Raw genomic sequence first — 20199 nt, 5'->3', positions numbered from 1 at the left:
GACAGGAGGCAAAGTTGGAGGTGGTGGAGTTGAGGATGTTAAGGTTTGCAATGGGAGGTTGGACAGGATAAGGAACGAACACATCAGAGGGACAGCACATGTGGAGAGCTTGGGAATTAAGCTAAGAGAGATGAGACTGAGATGGTATGGGCACATCCTGAGAAAAGATGCAGAGCATGTTGGAAGGAGAATGTTGAGGATGGAGCTGCCAGGCAAACGAAAACGAGGAAGGCCAAAGAGGAGATACATGGATGTGGTGAGAGAGGACATGAAAATGGCAGGTGTGGTAGAGAAGGATGTGGAAGACAGGGAACAATGGAGACGAAAGATCCGCTGTGGTGACCCCTAATCGGGAGCAGCCAAAAGAAGAAGAAGATGGCCTACAGTGCAAAAATAGAAAAATACATATTTCAAAATATGAGAATATTTCATTTCAAGTTTGAATTAAACAGTATAAATACCGTATATCTCTTGGTCTAGTTCAGTACACACAACCACAATCATGGGGAAGGCTGATGACTTGACAGTTGTCCAGGTGATGATGATCAACACCCTCCACAAGGAAGTTAAGCCACAGAAGGTCATTGCTGAAAAGGGTGGCTGGAAAAGGTGCACAAGCAACAGGGATGACCGTAGCCTTGAGAGGACTGTCAAGAAAAGACGATTCAAGAACTTGGGAGAGCTTCACAAGGAGTGGACTGAGGCTGGTGTTTGTGCATCAAAAGCCACCACGCACAGACATCTTCAGGAAAGGGGCTACAACTGTCGCATTCCTAATATCAAGCCACTCCTGAACCGGAGACAATATCAGAAGCGTCTTACCTGGGCTAAGAAGAGAAAGAACTGGACTGTTGCTCAAAGTCCTGTTTTCAGATGAAAGTAAATTTTACATTTCATTTGGAAATCAAGGTCCTAGAGTCTGGAGGAAGAGTGGAGAGGCACAGAATCCAAAGTATTTGAAGTCTAGTCTGATGTTTCCGCAGTCTGTGATGATTTGGGGTGCCATGTCCTCTGCTGGTGTTGGTCCACTGTGTTTTATCAAGTCCAAAGTCAACGCAGCCGTCTACCAGGAGATTTTAGAGCGCTTAATGCTTCTATTTGATGACAAGCTTCATGGAGATGCCGATTTCCTTTTCCAGCAGGACTTAGCACCTGCCCACAGTGCCAAAACTACTACCAAATGGTTTGCTGACCATGATATTACTGTGCTTGATTGGCCAGCCAACTTGTCTGACCTGAATCCTATAGAGAATCTATGAGGTATTGTCAAGAGGAAGATGAGAAACACCCGACCCAAAAATACAGACGAGCTGAAGGCTGCTATCAAAGCAACCTGGGCTTCAGTAACACCTCAGCAGTGCCACAGGCTGATCGCCTCCATGCCATGCCGCACTTGATGCATGTTAAAGGAGCCCCAACTCAGTACTGAGTGTATAAATGAGCAAACTTTTCAGACGTTGGACATTTCTTTATTGCAAATCTTTTTTGATTGATCTTAGGAAATATGCTAGTAATTTGAGACACTGGATTTCTGATTTTCATCAGCTATAAGCCATAATCATGAAAATGTAAACAAAAAAGGCTTGAAATACTTCACTTTACATGTAATGAATATAGAATACATGAAAGTTTACTTTTTTGAATTAAATTACGAAAAATTGCTTTTTCACGATATTCCAATTTAGTGGGATGCACTAGTATACATCTAATGTACATTACTGTGCTATTATATATGCACTCCTCTGGCATTTACTGATGTATATTTTCCTTCATCTGGCAGAGGCTTTTAATTCAAAGTGACTTACAAGTGAGACAAGATCAAATGCAAGCATATAACCGCTTAAAATGCCAACACAGTTCAAGTTTCCACTACCAAACACACACAAACATATGCACTCAAACAAAGATTAAACCTACTAGTGCTTAGGACTGCAAGGCAATAAAAGCAGATTTGCACCAAAACAGCATTTTGATTACCAAAAAAATCATTTTGTCAATAATTTCTCAATCTAATAATGAACAACAATGAACAATTTATTAACCTCATAACGAATGGATTGAAATGCACTGCTATTTAAAAAAAGAAAGACATAATCATTGTGTTGGTGAAGATGTGTATGGAAGGCATTTCCAGAATTAAGAATTTAAAAAAAAAAATCTGTACCCTTAAAATTTTACATGACATGGTGCATTTTTGTGTTATTAATAAGAGAGGGAATTAATATTTACATTTTTGGTCAAAGGTCTTATATGTAACATGGTGCTTCTCATGGCTGGTGTGTGTGTGTGTGTGGGGTGGCATTTAGTGTTGGTATCCAAGAAATCAACTGACCTCAAGCCTCCAATTTTCGGTCGATCAGCAGTTGTTTTCATGAGTTGATGCTGATTTAATTGTGACTGTTAATGACCTGGGTTGTTTCCAATGGCTTGCATGGCTTCCCATAATAATCACATTAGCAAGATGGCAGATGTTGGCTATTTTAAATCCACCTATAAACAGACCAAGCAGCTGTGTTTGAAAATTTTATTCATGGGGAGGTACCAAGGTCCCTAGCATTTTTTTTTTTGGACAATCTCCAACAAATCACAAAACAAATAGCAAAACAATGTTAAAATGTTATGTTTATATAATAAAGAAAATGTTCAAAACAAACAAAAATAGTGGTGAGAAGAAAGCCATTATTTAAAAATGCTACATTAAATCCTATATTGAAAACTCATCTCATTATCTGTAGCCGCTTTATCCTGTTCTACAGGGTCGCAGGCAAGCTGGAGCCTATCCCAGCTGACTACGGGTGAAAGGCGGGGTACACCCTGGACAAGTCGCCAGGTCATCACAGGGCCGACACATAGACACAGACAACCATTCACACTCACATTCACACCTACGGTCAATTTAGAGTCACCAGTTAACCTAACCTGCATGTCTTTGGACTGTGGGGGAAACCGGAGCACCCGGAGGAAACCCACGCGGACACGGGGAGAACATGCAAACTCCGCACAGAAAGGTCCTCGCCGGCCACGGGGCTCGAACCCGGACCTTCTTGCTGTGAGGCGACAGCGCTAACCACTACGCCTGTATTGAAAACTGAGTAAGCATATTAAAAAAAAAAAATCTCAGGTTTCATGAGATTCCATAATGTTGCCTTTTGCACTCAGAACAAAACAATACATTTGGCAGAAACCCAACAGAGTTCACCATTTATGATCACTATCCACATTCGCAGTGAAGCATGGTGGTGGTAGCCTCAAGTTATGGAGATGCTTTGCATCAGCAATATTTGAGCATTTTCCCAAGAAGAATGTGCAAAACTATCAGGATCCAGATGTGCAAAGCTGATATAATGTATATAAAATGATAAAGCTAAGATACTGTAGATTGTAACTGTAATTGCAGGCAAAGTGGTTCTACCAAGTATTGATAAGTATTGTTCCAGAGTTATCCCAATGCAAATCATTTAAATGCATATAGGAATTATACTTCAAACCTTGATGTTTTTGATCAGGCTGTCACGCTGTGAAAATGTCGAACCATCACAAAGTAGTCAGTCAAATTAAAATTAGTCCTCTGTGATTACCCTGTCTCTGTCTTTTCTCGAGAGATCGTATTTACCACCTGTTTGGATGCTGAGTGTTGGATAGGAGAACTGAACATGTTTGTCTCCGTCTGCCTGCAGCTCTTTTCCTATTTCTAAGCCATGAAATGTCTTACTGTCGCTTTCAAATTTTCCTCTCCTCAGGAGTGTGTGTGATTCTCAGAAAGACATGCTGCCTTTAGTGCTGGGTATTATGGAACAGAATATGATAAAACATGATGAGACTGAATTTCAGCTCGCTGTCCTTTTGTGTGCAAGATGGAGTTTTGAAACCCTGAAATTCTTTTGATCATCTTTTAACAAATATTCACTTTCCCCTGGCCCAAGGTTCAGCCTTTGATGTCTCAAGCAGCCCTTTCCTTCATATATTTGCGAATGAAATTTCTAGAAGTGGAAGTGATATTTTACCCTCAGCCCATGTTACCTGTTTCTTGTCTTTTCTTTTAACAGCTATACCTTTAGAAATGGACAGCTTTCTCTTCTTTGCCTTACAGTAAACAGAATCCGCACTGCTTTCTTAGCCAGCAGCATAAAATGGTGGAAAGAGAAAGAAAAGCCTGAAACTGTTCTTCACTTCTCAATTCCTGTCTGTAGTGTTATAGTGAACGCTGAGGAATGGAGGTATTTTAAAGACTTGACAAAGACGTGCACTCCGTTGGAGGTGGAAATGTTTCACATGAAGGAGGACAGCTTGACACCTCAGGTGTACTTGCGGCCCAGAGAGAGTGTCCACATCCCTCTGAAGTACCAAAGTTTTGTCTCTGGGCATATCCTGCTTTCTCAGGTAAGTTTTCTATCAGTTACACTCGTTTTTTTTTCTTTTCTCAGGCAGTCTCTCTGTAAGATGCACATAAAACGGACAGTTTTCTCGTAACTTTCACTCCAATGCCCTCCTGATCCTTATTTTTATGCAGTACGAGATGCTGTTTGTCTCATCTCATCTCATTATCTCTAGCCGCTTTATCCTGTCCTACAGGGTCGCAGGCAAGCTGGAGCTTATCCCAGCTGACTATGGGCGAAAGGCGGGGTACACCCTGGACAAGTCGCCAGGTCATCACAGGGCTGACACATAGACACAGACAACCATTCACACTCACATTCACACCTACGGTCAATTTAGAGTCACCAGTTAACCTAACCTGCATGTCTTTGGACTGTGAGGGAAACCGGAGCACCCGGAGGAAACCCACGCGGACACGGGGAGAACATGCAAACTCCGCACTGAAAGGCCCTCGTCGGCTACGGGGCTCGAACCCAGACCTTCTTGCTGTGAGGCGACAGCGCTAACCACTACACCACCGTGCCGCCCTGACGCTGTTTGTTTTACAGATATTGTACAGTTCATTCTGTCATGATCTTGGCCTACAAAAGTTGAATCTGTTGCAGTGTTGGACCACTAAAGCCGACTTATTGGTGGAGTATTAAAGGAAAAATCTACCCTGAATAATGTTGTTGTTATTAGCTCATCTGACCATAAGGCTGATGAGCTGTTGCCATGGCGTGGTGTCCATCGTTCATCCATTCGTCATCTGTGACTCAGTTAAATCGTATCTCCTCTGTCAATTCTCTATGGATTTCCGTTTCAATCGTTTTGTTTGAAAGAACTCATCACTCCACACAAAACTTGGTGGTTGTTTTGTCAAATGTTTTGCTAACCAGTTAGTAATTAGGTCAAATTAACAAATTTTCCAGGCCTCTCACTAGAATTATAGCTTCTCTCTGATTTCTCATCCGATTGCAGTTCTGGTTGATGTTTTGGGTAGCTCTTCCCTTGAGGAACAAAACGTGGTCATTTGTTTGTTGGTTTTCCTGTTGTAATCAATTTGTTTGTTGATTTAATTTTTGCTGGTAATGACAACTTCAAGACGCCTCCTGTATGGAGAAACTCGTCTCACGTGTTGCTCAGGTGTGATTTTGGCCCATTCTTCCACATAAACTGTCTTCAAATCTTGAAGATTCCAGGGGCCTCTTCTATGAACAATGATCTTCAGTTCTTTCCGTAGATTTTCAACTAGATTCAAGTCGGGTGATTGACTGGGCCATTCGAGCAGCTTTACCAGTATTTTCTTTCTCTGAAACCAGTTGAGAGTTTCCTTGGCTGTGTGTTTGGGATCATTGTCTTGCTGAAATGTCCACCCTTGTTTCATCTTCAGCATCCTGGTAGATGGCAGCAAATTCTTATCAAGAATGTCTTGGTACATTTCTCCATTCATCCTTCCTTCAATTATATAAAGTCTGCCAGTACCATATGCTGAAAAACAGCCCCACACCATGATGTTCCCACCTTCAAACTTCACTGTTGGTATGGTGTTTTTGGGGTGATGTGCGATGCCATTTCTCCTCCAAACATGGTGACATCCAAAGAGTTCAATTTTGGTCTCATCTGACCAGACTATATTCTCCCAGTATTTCATAGGCTTGTCCAAATGTTGTGCAGCAAACTTTAAACAAGCTTCAACATGCTTTTTCTTCAGCAATGGAGTCTTGCACAGTGAGCACAGTTGAGTGCATTGCTTATTGTGTTCTTTGAAACAACTGCACCTGTTAATTCCAGGTCCTTCTGAAGCTCTCCGCGAGTGGTCCTTGGCTCTTGGACAACTCTTCTGATTATTCTTTTGACTCCTCTGTCAGAAATTTTGCGAGGAGCACCTGGTCGTGGCCAGCTTATGGTGAAATGATGTACTTTCCACTTCTGGATAATGGCCCCAACGGTGCTCACTGGAACATCCAGAAGTTTAGAAATACATCTGTAACCAGTGCCATCGGTATGTTGTGCAACAATAAGGTTGCGAAGGTCTTGAGAGAGCTCTTTGCTTTTACCCATCATGAGATGCTTCTTGTGTGACACTTTGGTAATGAGAAACCTTTTCATGGGCCATCATTTAGGACTAAACTAGCAGATATTAATTTGCACTGATCGGGGGCAGGATTGCTTTCTAAATACTGACAGATTTCAACTGGTTTCTTGACTTTCTACGCCTTTTTGCACCTCCTTTTCTTCATCTGTTCAGTACTTATTATCTGTATCATTCTACTTTATTACACTTATATAATAATAATAATAATAATAATAAAATAATAAGTTAAATTTATATAGCGCCTTTCAAGAAACCCAAGGATGCTTTACAATTATAGACAAGGAAAAAAAATAAAAAATAAAAATAATAATAAATAAATAAAAAGTAAAAAGTCCACCAAGTAGGGGTCAGGATGTAATTCCAGTGGTGTAGCAGCCACAGTCCCACCAAAAGGCGCACGAAAACAAGTCCCACATCTCCAGCACCGCCGCCGTGACGCCGTCAGCAACATCGCTCGAACACCACGCCATGGATCCACAAAGTGAGCAGAGAAGCTCCGCCATGCAGCGCGCTGGTATGTCCAAACCGCCTGCACAGCCGCCGCGACACCACCGAGCAACATCGCTCAGAACATCACGCCAAGCGTTAAAGCACAGAGCGCTGGACAACCACGATGTAAAATGAGCAACAGGCTCACTGCAGTCCATAGCTGGGAGCACAGGCATCGCCCACAGCGAACCAAGGCCTGGAGGGAACCGACGCCCAAAACTGGGTCCGGAGCTACACCACAACCGGCGGACAAAACACTCAAACATACATCAAACTACACAAACACACAGAAAAAATAAATAAATAAATAAAATGAAAATAGAAAAAGAAAGAAAATTTAAAAAAAAGCTCTGGTATGTTATGATTTCTTTGTATATGCGAATTACTTGGGTTGTTACCGACATCTGGTGAAAATTTCATGTCAATAGCCCCATCAGAAATATATTTACTGAGAAAAATGTCGACGCGCTCGATACTTATTTTCCCCACTGTATAGTACAGTAAATAATCAACAAGCAATTTCAGACATGTACTATGCGCTCTTGACTAATCCCGTGTGTTGATGTTTTAGGACTCAAAGTCTTCAAACAGTTTGCATTTTGCTCACCACCAGCAGTCTAACACAGTGATGGCTAAATCTATCAAGGTAAGAACATTAATCCTTGTTGCCTCCATCAGTCTCCTGTAATTTTCGTCAAGACATTTCTGCATGACCTTTCTGCAGTATGAAAGAAAAAGCAATTTGCAACAGCTCCGATGTATCAAAGCTAGAAAACAAGTAGGAGCTTCATGGAATGAGTAAATATATCTTAAAGAACTGTAACGAGTCTTTAAAAGTAACATGCAATGTACTTTATCACTTCTTCTCACTGATTTCCCTAACAAACATGAGCACAGTGTACCGAGGAACGCCGAAGAAAGATGTTAAAGCAGGACATTAATGTTCAAGACACAATGTCAAAACAGTTCAAATGAGTAATTCACAGTAAGTGACGATATCTGTGCTAACTGATGTATAAATGAATGCAATGAAGAGCGCATCATGTGTTGGTAATATTGCAAAAAAGAAAAAAAAACTTGCCGTGGCATAGAAATTGCAGGTTTGATGATTACCATAAATCCATCTACGTGCACGTTGTCATTGTTTAGCTCATCTGTCCATAAGGCCGATGAGCTGTTGCCATGGCGTGGCGTCCGTCGTCCACGATTCAGTTAAATCGTATCTCATACGTCAGTTCTCCACGGGTTTCCATTCCGATTGTTTTGTTTGAAAGAACTCGTCACTCCACATAAAACCTGGTCATTGTTTTGTCAAATGTTTTGCTAACGAGTTACTAATTAGGTCAAATTAACGAATTTTCCAAAATTGCATCTCCTTTCTGATTTCTCATCCGATTCCAGTTTTGGTCGATGCTTTGGGTAGATCTTCTCTTGAGGAACAAAACTTGGCCGTTTGTTTGTTTCAGTTAAGTCATATCTCCTCTGTCAATTCTGCACAGATTTCTGTTCCGATTGTTTTGTTCGAAAGCGCTCATCACGCTGCACAAAACATGGTCATTGCATTGTCAAATTTTTGCTAACAAACTGCTAATTTGGTTACTTAACGAGTTTTTGGACTTTTCACTAGGATTGTATCTCTTCTCGCAATTGTCACCCAGTTTCAGTTCTGGTTGATGTTCTGGGCAGATCTTCCCTCGGAGAACAAAACTTGGTCATTTGTTTGTTGATTTTCTTGCTGTAAACAATTTGTTTACAACTTTGTTTATTTTCAGTTAAATCGTGTCTCCTCTCTCAGTTCTCAATGGATTTCTGTTCTGATTGATTTATTTGAAAGAACGAGACTTTCTGCGCAAAACTTGGTCGTTGTATTGGCAAATTTTTTGCAAACAAATTAGTAATTTTCTTCGGACTAGAATTGTATCTCCTCTCTCAGTTATCAAGCGAATTCAGTTCTGATCGATGTTTTGGGTCGATCTTCCCTCAGGGAACAAAATTTAGTCCTTTGTTGATTCTCCTGTTGTAAACTATTTGTCGTGGAGGTGGGTCCTCTCTCACATTGTCACATTTCAGTTCCGTTTGATGTTTTGGTCGTCGTGGTTGTTTGATGGCAGGACAGATGAGCTACTACGTCCTTGACGTTCTGGTTGCATGTTTACACATCTCTGTGGATATGATTAAGCAGAGTACTGTCTTTTACACTGGACCTATAAGACTGATGCATTCACCTCAGATTAATGATTTTGCTATAAAGAGAAAAGTGATGGTACACATGAAATCTAACAGAAATAATCAGTGAGGAAAATAAAGAAACGTAAGAAAAATAAAGTGAAAGTCGTACACAGATCAGGAATGTCAAGGAAATTATGGAACTGAAATGCACAGAAATGTACATGAAGCTTTTAAACCTCTTGTCCTTGGACATCACCGTATTTATTTATTTATTTTTTAAATTTTTTTGTACAAATGCAGTACGAACATCATCATCAGAAAAGTGTGGATATTATTATTTTATGTTATGATGGTGGTGGGTCTCCTTGTGAATCAACTTTTTTTTTTCCCCTTCCCATTTTCTCCCTAATTTGATTTTGGCCAATTCCCACCCACCAGCCAAAAGGGCTATCGACCCTCTTCTGCATCCATGAGCTTATGAGAAACCACAATTTGTCAATCTCACTGTGATTGACAGAGGAGAGAATAATGCCATCCCTCCCAGAAAGATAGCAAGGCCAATTTTGCTTTCTTGGACCACTGGTCATGGATGACTGTGGTATCATGAGGATTTAACTTCTCAGTCTCTGGACAATAAGATAAACAAGTTTCTGTTGCCCCAGTTAGGAACCGCATTAATGAATGCTTTTTTCTATATTTTTCTTGTCATCTTTCTAGTTTCTGGTTTTTTTTCCCTCTCTCTCCCTAGTCTCTTATTTTTAACATGCAGCAGTGTACGTTGGCCAGATTTGACAGCATGTAGTTGGTGTGAAATAAACAGGTCGGATATTGACAGAAAAGACCGTGCCCTAGAATAATTTTTAAAAATGGAAGGAAAATTATGAGATATTTTAATGAAAACTGGCCCAGAGATGACCCTGTGTTATAGAACTCAACCAAAGTAAAATTTGGAGAACTTGGTACTACAGATTTGATAATGGAGACCGTCAGTGTTTTGGCGAGAGAACTTACTGACTGGCCTTAAATTCTTAAACAAGTAGCTATTGAAAAACACAACTAATTAAAAGCCAAAATGCTTAGGTTTGTACCCAGGGTCGACCATTGGCCAAAGTCCAGACCACTGTTTTCAAGTAGACCAGAGATCCGTTCATGGGCTTGAAACTCATTTTCATACTTTTAATCACAGGTACTTTTTGATGTGAAAACTTTGCATCCAGACGACCTGCCTTTATTCAAACTCCACCTGTGTGTTCGCCATTATTCCACTGAACTGGCATGTTTTAACTGTGCGACAGTAGTATCCGAAAGTGTTTTTCATTTTGCCAATGAGCTCACTATATAGTCGTCTATATACACTACCGTTCAAAAGTTTGGGGTCACCCAGACAAATTTGTGTTTTCCATGAAAAGTCACACTTTTATTTACCACCATAAGTTGTAAAATGAATAGAAAATATAGTCAAGACATTTTTCTGGCCATTTTGAGCATTTAATCGACCCCACAAATGTGATGCTCCAGAAACGCAATCTGCTCAAAGGAAGGTCAGTTTTATAGCTTCTCTAAAGAGCTCAACTGTTTTCAGCTGTGCTAACATGATTGTACAAGGGTTTTCTAATCATCCATTAGCCTTCTGAGGCAATGAGCAAACACATTGTACCATTAGAACACTGGAGTGATAGTTGCTGGAAATGGGCCTCTATACACCTATGGAGATATTGCACCAAAAACCAGACATTTGCAGCTAGAATAGTCATTTAGCACATTAGCAATGTATAGAGTGGATTTCTGATTAGTTTAAAGTGATCTTCATTGAAAAGAACAGTGCTTTTCTTTCAAAAATAAGGACATTTCAAAGTGACCCCAAACTTTTGAACGGTAGTGTAGAATTCCTTACCGCGAGTTGGCCAGTGGTTAGCGTGTCCGCCTTTCGATCAGGAGATGGTCGGGTCATACCAAAGACCATCATAAAAATGGTGCCCACTGCCGTCTGGCAAGGCACGCTGCAATACAGATGCGAGTAGGAAGTCAAACACTCACGGTTATCAGAGGACTAGCCCCTCACTGTAACCCTAGCTACTGTATGTAATAGGCGAGAGGCCGAGGGCTGCGGAAACGGAGATCGGCGCCGCCCTATACGCCACATGGCGTGGGAAGGACTTTGATACAGAATTCCTTAGATAGTGAGTAGAGAGCAATGAACAAGTGAGTGATTTCGGTCACAAGGCACGTCTTCACCAGGACACTGCAATACTGGAACAGGTTTGGGCCTCTCACTTCCAGTGAAGGGGAATCTTACTTACACATTAAACAAAGACGGTGTCAACGACTGTGTGCTTCTTTGGCAAAAGTTAGAGGAAGGTCATGTGTCCAGATACTTTCGGTTGTATAAACGCACAGGGTGTTTAAAAAAAATTTAAATCATTTCACAATCTAATGACTCTGCCAGTTCTCGTTTGATTGATCTCAAATTTTAACAGCATGTGTGGAAATAGGTCAAAATTTTATGTTTAATGTTTTTTTGTTTTTATCTTTTTAGGTATAGAAATGCCATTCACTGGAAAAGAAAAGGCGTTTTGTGTGTTAGAGTACACTCGAACACAGTCCAACAAGACTGCAGCGTGCATTTATGAGAGAATTCTCTAAAAACACACCAACTGCAATGCAGATTTGGACACGGCACAAAAAGTTCAAAGAGGAAGGCTGTCTGTGTCTCAGACGGCGTGCATATTGAGATTTGCGAAATCGTTCATGGAATCCGCATACCTGTTGAATTTCTCATTCAAATTTTGAGAAATCAATTTTATATTGCTCAACATTAAGCCTGTTCAGTTTCATTTGCCTAGACGATGTAGTTTCTGGGATATTTGCATCTCAAATAATATCAAATTTTTTAAAACACCCTGTATATCTTGTAACCAGGAAAGGGAGCATTCTCGTAGTCTTTGGTTTTTATTTCCTGTATCTTTCTCAATCCTACAAACACACATTCAAAATAGTTTCTCTCTTCCGTGAAGACATGTACCATCTCTCTCTTTTTCAACCCCGACACACACTACCCCAATCTCTTTCTCCTTTTCAACCCTTACACACACACTACCCCAATCTCTCTCTCCTTTTCAACCCTTACACACACACTACCCCAATCTCTCTCTCCTTTTCAACCCTTACACACACACTACCCCAATCTCTCTCTTTTTCAACTCTTACACACACACTACCCCAATCTCTCTCTTTTTCAACCCTTACACACACACTACCCCAATCTCTCTCTTTTTCAACCCTTACACACACTACCCCAATCTCTCTCTTTTTCAACCCTTACACACACACTACCCCAATCTCTCTCTTTTTCAACCCTTACACACACACTACCCCAATCTCTCTCTCTTTTTCAACCCTTACACACACACTACCCCAATCTCTCTCTTTTTCAACCCTTACACACACACTACCCCAATCTCTCTCTTTTTCAACCCTTACACACACACTACCCCAATCTCTCTCTTTTTCAACCCTTACACACACACACTACCCCAATCTCTCTCTTTTTCAACCCTTACACACACACTACCCCAATCTCTCTCTTTTTCAACCCTTACACACACACTACCCCAATCTCTCTCTCTTTTTCAACCCTTACACACACTACCCCAATCTCTCTCTTTTTCAACCCTTACACACATACTGTCCCAATCTCTCTCTTTTTCAACCCTTACACACATACTGTCCCAATCTCTCTCTCTTTCAACCCTTACACACACACTATCCCAATCTCTCTCTCTTTCAGCCACATACAAAAAAGTTGTAAGCCTCCATACTCTTCCATGCTTTCATCTGTTTTGCGGTGTAGAAGGACATCTGCAACACCAGATAGTTTGAGATGTCGGGGAACTCGACTGAAGGGTAGTTTTCAAGATCATATGACAAATCCTTCTTTCCCAGACTGTAGGGGTCGATTCCATTGCACATAGCAATCTTCTGAATATATCTAGAGCGAACAGTGGCTTCTCAATTACGAGCATACTCTGATGAGTTATCGTTAGTTGTTAGCACTCCAGCAGGCATTCTGGTTTCTTTGACCACCAGGAACTTCACTTCCAGTAAAACTGCTAAGAAAAGTCACATGACTGAAACCCAGCAATACAAGAAGCTTTCCCTGTATAAATACTGGTGTAACTTTTGAACTTAAGTCACTAACTCTAAAAAGAAAGGGAACCTGCCCTAAGGTTCTTTATGCTTTGTGGATACACAAGGCCAATGCTTGGTCAAAATTGATTTTAATTTTCACATTTAATTAGGGCAAAAATGAGTCACGGGACATAAATGGCAAGTCAAAAACATGATTTAAAAAATGTGAGCAGTTGTTCAAGGCATGTAGCACTTAAAAGGCTGTGAAAGTGTTGTAACGTGCTGCCCCTCTGAGATAATTTAGGTTTGATAGAACTCCAAGAGCAAATCCTCCAAATTTCCCAGAACAGCTCTTTATCCTGGGTAGTGAGTCTGCTTTTAAATCATAAATTGTGCAGCTTGTCTCCTGAGGAACATCAGAGCATGTGTGCAGAAAACAACTCGGCACTCAGCAGGTTGTTTGAGCGCAGTTCTCTTGGCTGGGTTTTGGATGTCAGGCTCAAGCTCTCTGTCTATATTCCTGGCTCTTGGCCATGCATTTCAGCAGCCATAGTTCTTCTCTGGGCAATTCCTAATTTGCTTTTGACATTTGTAATGGGAGCTGACGAGTTCAATTTTTTTTTTTTGTTACCTTAATCATTTCAAGCTGATTTGATTGGGCAGTTTGAATCAGTGAGTCTAGTGTGTAGGGTGTGTGTGTGTGTACAAGCATATGAGCTTGTGAGAGGTGAGTGAGCGAGAGAGAGAGAGTGATGTGTCAGTCCACAAGTGACCATATCTGACTTATTGTGTGTGTGTGTGTGTGTGTGTGTGTGTGTGTGTGTGTGTGTGTGTGTGTACAAGTATATGAGCGTGAGTGAGAGAGAGAGAGAGAGAGAGAGAGAGAGAGAGAGAGAGAGTGAAGTGTCAGTCCACAAGTGACCATATCTGACTTATTGTGTGTGTGTGTGTGTGTGTGTGTGTGTGTGTACAAGTATATGAGCGTGAGTGAGAGAGAGAGAGAGAGAGTGAAGTGTCAGTCCACAAGTGACCATATCTGACTCATTGTGTGTGTGTGCGCGTGTGTGTACATGTACAGTGCTCAGTGTAAATGAGTGCACCCCCTTTGAAAAGTAACATTTTAAACAATATCTCAGTGAACACAAACAATTTCCAAAATGTTGAAACGACAAAGTTTAATATAACATCTGTTTAACTTATAACGTGAAAGTAAGATTAATAATATAAACTTAGATTACACATTTTTCAGTTTTACTCAAATTAGGGTGGTGCAAAAATGAGTACACGCCACAACAAAGACTACTACATCTAGTACTTTGTATGGCCTCCATGATTTTTAATGACAGCACCAAGTCTTCTAGGCATGGAATGAACAAGTTGGCGACATTTTGCAACATCAACCTTTTTCCATTCTTCAACAATGACCTCTTTTAGTGACTGGATGCTGGATGGAGAGTGATGCTCAACTTGTCTCTTCAGAATTCCCCATAGGTGTTCAACTGGGTTCAGATCAGGAGACATACTTGGCCACTGAATCACTTTCACCCTGTTCTTCTTCAGAAATCCAACAGTGGCCTTAGATGTGTGTTTAGTCATGTTGGAAAAGTGCACAACGACCAAGGGCACGGAGTGATGGTAGCATCTTCTCTTTCAGTATAGAGCAATACATCTGTGAATTCATGATGCCATCAGTGAAATGCAGCTCCCCGACACCAGCAGCACTCATGCAGCCCCACATAAGGACACTGCCACCACCATGTTTCACCGTAGGCACCATGCATTTTTCTTTGTATTCCTCACCTTTGCGACACCATACAGTTTTGAAGCCATCAGTTCCAAAAACATTTATCTTGGTCTCATCACTCCAGAGTATAGAGTCCCAGTAGTCTTCATCTTTGTCAGCATGGGCCCTGGCAAAGTCTAGGCGGGCTTTTTTGTGCCTGAGCTTTAGGAGAGGCTTCTTTCGTGGACGGCATCCATGCATGCCATTCCTCTGCAGTGTATGCCGTATTGTGTCACGGGAAATAGTCACCCCAGTTTGGCTTTCTACTTCTTTAGATAACTGCAGTGAACTTGCATGCCAATTTTCTTCAACCTTCTCATCAGAAGACGCTCCTGTCGAGGTGTTAACTTCCGTGGACGACCTGGACGTCTCTGTGAGATGGTTGCAGTTCCATCTTTCTTAAATTTTTGTACCACTTTTGCTACAGTATTCTGACTGATAAGTAAAGCTTTGCTGATCTTCTTGTAGCCTTCACCTTTGTGGTGTAAAGAAATTATTTTCTTTGGGGAATTCTGAAGAGAACATGGTCCACTCAGACTGGGGATATTGTCGGGCAGTGGAAGGAATACTTTGAGGATCTCCTCAATCCCACCGTCACGTCTTCCTTTGAGGAAGCGGAGGCTGATGACTCAGAGGTGGACTCGTCCATTACACAAGCCAAAGTCACTGAGGTGGTTTGCAAGCTCCTCGGTGGCAAGGCACCGGGGGTGGATGAGATCCGCCCTGAGTATCTCAAGTCTCTGAATGTTGTGGGGCTGTCTTGGCTGACACGCCTCTGCAACATCGCGTGGCGGTTGGGGACAGTGCCTCTGGAGTGGCAGACCAGGGTGGTGGTCCCTCTTTTTAAGAAAGGGGACCGGAGAGTGTGCTCCAATTATAGGGGAATCACATTTCTCAGCCTCCCTGGGAAGGTTTACTCCAGGGTACTGGAGAGGAGAATTCGGCCAATAGTCGAACCTCGGATCCAGGAGGAACAATGCGGTTTTCGTCCTGGTCGTGGAACATTGGACCAGCTCTATACCCTTCATAGGGTGCTCAAGGGTTCATGGGAGTTTGCCCAACCAGTCCACATGTGCTTTGTGGATCTGGAGAAGGCATTCAACTGCGTCCCTCGTGGTATCCTGTGGGGGGGTGCTTCGGGAGTATGGGGTTCGGGGATCTTTGCTAAGGGCTGTCCGGTCCCCGTACGAACAGAGCAGGAGTCTGGTTCACATTGCCGGCAGTAAGTCAGACCTGTTCCCAGTGCATATTGGACTCTGGCAGGGCTGCCCTTTGTCACCGATTCTGTTCATAATTTTTATGGACAGAATTTCTAGGTGCAGCCAGGGGCCGGAGGGAATCCTGTTTGGGAACCACAGGATTTCATCTCTGCTTTTTGCGGATGATGTTTTCCTGTTGGCTTCTTCAAACCAGGACCTTCAGCATGCACTGGGGCAGTTTGCAGTCGAGTATGAAGTGGCTGGGATGAGAATCAGCACCTCCAAGTCCGAGGCCATGGTTCTCGACCAGAAAAGGGTGGCTTGCCCTTTTCAGGTTGGTGGAGAAGTCCTGCCTCAAGTGGAGGAGTTTAAGTATCTCGGGATCTTGTTCACGAGTGAGGGAAGGATGGTGTGTGAGATCGACAGGCGGATCGGTGCAGCCTCCACAGTGATGCAGTCGCGTTACCGGTCTGTCGTGGTGAAGAAGGAGCTGAGCCAAAAGGCGAAGCTCTCGATTTACCGGTTGATCTATGTTCCGACACTCATCTATGGTCATGAGCTTTGGGTAATGACCGAAAGAACAAGATCGCGGATACAAGCGGCCGAAATGAGTTTCCTTTGCAGGGTGGCTGGGTGCTCCCTTAGAGATAGGGTGAGAAGCACAGTCACTCGGGAGGAGCTTGGAGTAGAGCTGCTGCTCCTCCACATCGAGAGGAATCAGCTGAGGTGGCTCGGGCATCTCTTTCAGATGCCTCCTGAACGCCTCCCTGGGGAGGTGTTCCAGGCATGTCCCCCCGGGAGGAGGCCCCAGGGAAGACCCAGGACACGCTGGAGGGATTATGTCTCTCGGCTGGCCTGGGAACGCCTCGGTGTTCTTCCCGAGGAGCTGGCCGAGATGTCTGGGGAGAGGGAAGTTTGGGCTTCCGTGCTCAGACTGCTGCCTCTGCGACCCGGCCCCTGATAAGCGGAAGAAAAGATGAGATGAGATGAGATGAGATGAGAATTCTGAAGAGACAAGTTGAGCATCACTCTCCATCCAGCATCCAGTCACTAAAAGAGTTCATTGTTGAAGAATGGAAAAAAAATTGATGTTGCAAAATGTCACCAACTTGTTCATTCCATGCCTAGAAGACTTGGTGCTGTCATTAAAAATCATGGAGGCCATACAAAGTACTAGATGTAGTAGTCTTTGTTGTGGCGTGTACTCATTTTTGCATCACCCTAATTTGAGTAAAACTGAAAAATGTGTAATCTAAGTTTATATTATTAACCTTACTTTCACGTTATAAGTTAAACAGATGTTATATTAAACTTTGTGTATTCAACATTTTGGAAATTGTTTGTGTTCATTGAGATATTGTTTAAAATGTTACTTTTCAAAGGGGGTGTACTCATTTACACTGAGCACTATATATGAGCTTGCGTGTGAGAGAGAGAGAGAGAGAGAGAGAGAGAGTGATGTGTCAGTCCACAAGTGACCATATCTGACTTGTGTGTGTGTGTGTACAAGTATATGAGCTTGTGAGAGAGAGAGAGAGAGAGAGAGAGAGAGAGAGAGAGAGTCCGCAAGTGACCATAGCTGACTTATTGTGTGTGTGTGTGTGTGTGTACAAGTATATGAGCTTGTGAGTGAGAGAGAGAGACAGAAAGAGTGATGTGTCAGTCCACAAGTGACCATATCTGACTTATTGTGTGTGTGTGTGTGTGTGTGCGCATGCTCCTGTAGTTTTGCCTTCAAGCTTCAGCTGCCATATGCAGCCTAGAGAGACTTACCCTTTAAGTTTCTGCTGACACATGCAGACAGTCTCACACACTTCTCTCCATACTCCGATACTCAGTGAGGGTCAACACTCCAAGTGACTCCACCTAGAGTCATGTGAAGAAGTGTCAGTGCTTCTGTAAAGCTGACAGCAGCACTTAATGCATATGTTCAATGAGAGATATCACGTTTGATAAAACTCTGGGGTGTCAAGCATGCGCCAGAGTGGTTCAAATGTGGCCTACCAAATGAATACAGAATCTGTGTTGTGGTCAGTAATTGAATAGAAAGATTTTGACATTGGACTCAATGCAATGTAGCCTGTTACCTAATAAGCAATGTTCCATTCCATTCTGCAGACGCTCTTATCCAGAGCAGCATACAACATACCTAGAGCAGCCTGGGGAGTAGTCGGAGGTTAGGTGCTCAAGCCATTCCTGGGAATTGAACCAGCAACCTTTTGCTCCCAAAGCTGCTTCTCTAACCATCATGCCATGGCTTCCCCCTTCCATGAACACCACCTTTTTGTATTACAGTGATATGTACACAGGTGACGGTTAGCGTCCATGTAGCGTTTTTTTTTTTACTGAGCATCAATGTCAGGAATTGTTCCAAATGAGGAGAGAGAGTATGCAGCCGCTGAAAGAAAAAGCACTGCATTCGGCCTCTTTTTTTTCTTTCTTTCCCCCCCCAGAGTTTTATTGTGCAGCCGTGCCCAGTGCTACTAGTTGAACATTTTTGAACTTTTCAGAAAGGTACTGGGGTTGTCACTATATCGCTTCTTTTCAGGCAACCAAATTATAGGTGGGACTTGTCACACTGGTCACCAAGAAAATGGACGAAAAACTTGTTCTAGCCTTATCTGTCTATCCTGATCTGTATGAATAACAAATAGATAGTTGTAGCGAAAATCGCGTGTGGGTGGAGCACAGAGGACGGCAGGACAGAGATCAGGTTTAACTATCGGCTTTATTGCCACACTTTTCAGGTTTACAATAATGTTCAAATAGCGAGAGAGACACACACACACAGCGTCTCGTCCGGGGATGATCTCCTCTGCTCTCGCTCTCCCTCCTTAAATAGGGCGGTTTACTGGGGAGAACACACAAAACACAGGTTAATGACACTCAGGTGAAGCGATTCTGCCACTTACCTTCCCCAACTCCGCCCTCCTGTCACAGACCGGTGCTTGACCACGCCCCCGCTGCCACAATAGTAAAAACCAAAAGGACCAGTGCTCATCTATCATACAACGGCAGTCAGAGTGGTGATATGTTGTCAAGATATTGTCATAAAAACTTAAACCTCATGTAGCACGGGGTTTATAATAAGCATAATAACATCATAAACATGTATTCTGTTTGCTAAGAGTAAGCTTTAATTGCTAAGCTACATTATTGAGATGATGTCACAGGGGAGTGTATATTTAACAGTTATACCATGAAATCGAGTCGGACGTGAGCTGATAGCCAACGAGGCACGTACTGCTGAGTTGGCTGTAAGCCACGTACGACGAGATTGAGTGGAATAACTATTATGTTTTATACACATTCACTGGATTTTGAGAAAGCGATCCAGAGGAAGACAATGAAAAAGATGGGGTGATGACATCAAAGAATGGATGGGAAGGTCACTTACGCATTGTACAGCCCTGGCGCTTGATCAAGGAACATGGAAGGAGATGGTGCGGCAGTTCGGAGTCCCTGACCCTCAAACCTGAGGATGGGACAATGGATGGATGGATTTTGAGAAACAGAGCATTTTTATTTTTGCAAATTCGATAAATGAAAACTTTATGATTTAAAAAATGTGAGCATCCAACAAAATTTATTTCTGACAATAATGCCGGATCATAAAAATGTGCTATAAATTCCATATCTTGATTAACCCATTGACGCCGGATGCTGCGTCGCGCAACATTGCCCCTAGCGCCGGTTGTTGCATAACGCAACATTGCCCCAAATGCCGGTTGCTGCATAACGCAGCATTGTTGATTTGTCATTTTTTTCAAGGCGCATGCAGCATGTAATGCACAATCATTAGTTCAAATACACATGTGGTGGGTGTTTTCGATTTTTTAAGACCATGTGACCAAAAATGTGTTGTGTGATTTGTCGATAATAACGTCAATCAATCAGCCATACTCGCTGTTCTGCACACGTGCGTTTGTTTAGCTATTTAACACCGGCGAAAATGGCTGCGGTTACTGCGGAGACAT

The 20199-nt window shown here is 42.4% G+C and overlaps 1 protein-coding gene across 1 annotated transcript in view; it reads left to right on the top strand.

Moving 5' to 3' along the window:
* The window catches only part of nphp4 (nephronophthisis 4), a 522237-nt gene that overhangs the window by 457399 nt on the left and 44639 nt on the right, over positions 1-20199 (top strand). Inside the window, exons 22-23 of the mRNA XM_060932193.1 lie at positions 4191-4380; positions 7515-7589. Of these exons, the coding sequence (XP_060788176.1) occupies positions 4191-4380; positions 7515-7589 (265 nt within the window). The remainder of the gene's footprint in view (positions 1-4190; positions 4381-7514; positions 7590-20199) is intronic.

The sequence above is a fragment of the Neoarius graeffei genome, chromosome 10 (genome assembly GCF_027579695.1).
Source record: "Neoarius graeffei isolate fNeoGra1 chromosome 10, fNeoGra1.pri, whole genome shotgun sequence".
NCBI classification, from domain to species: domain Eukaryota; kingdom Metazoa; phylum Chordata; class Actinopteri; order Siluriformes; family Ariidae; genus Neoarius; species Neoarius graeffei.
This window is presented reverse-complemented; position numbering and strand designations above follow the sequence as displayed.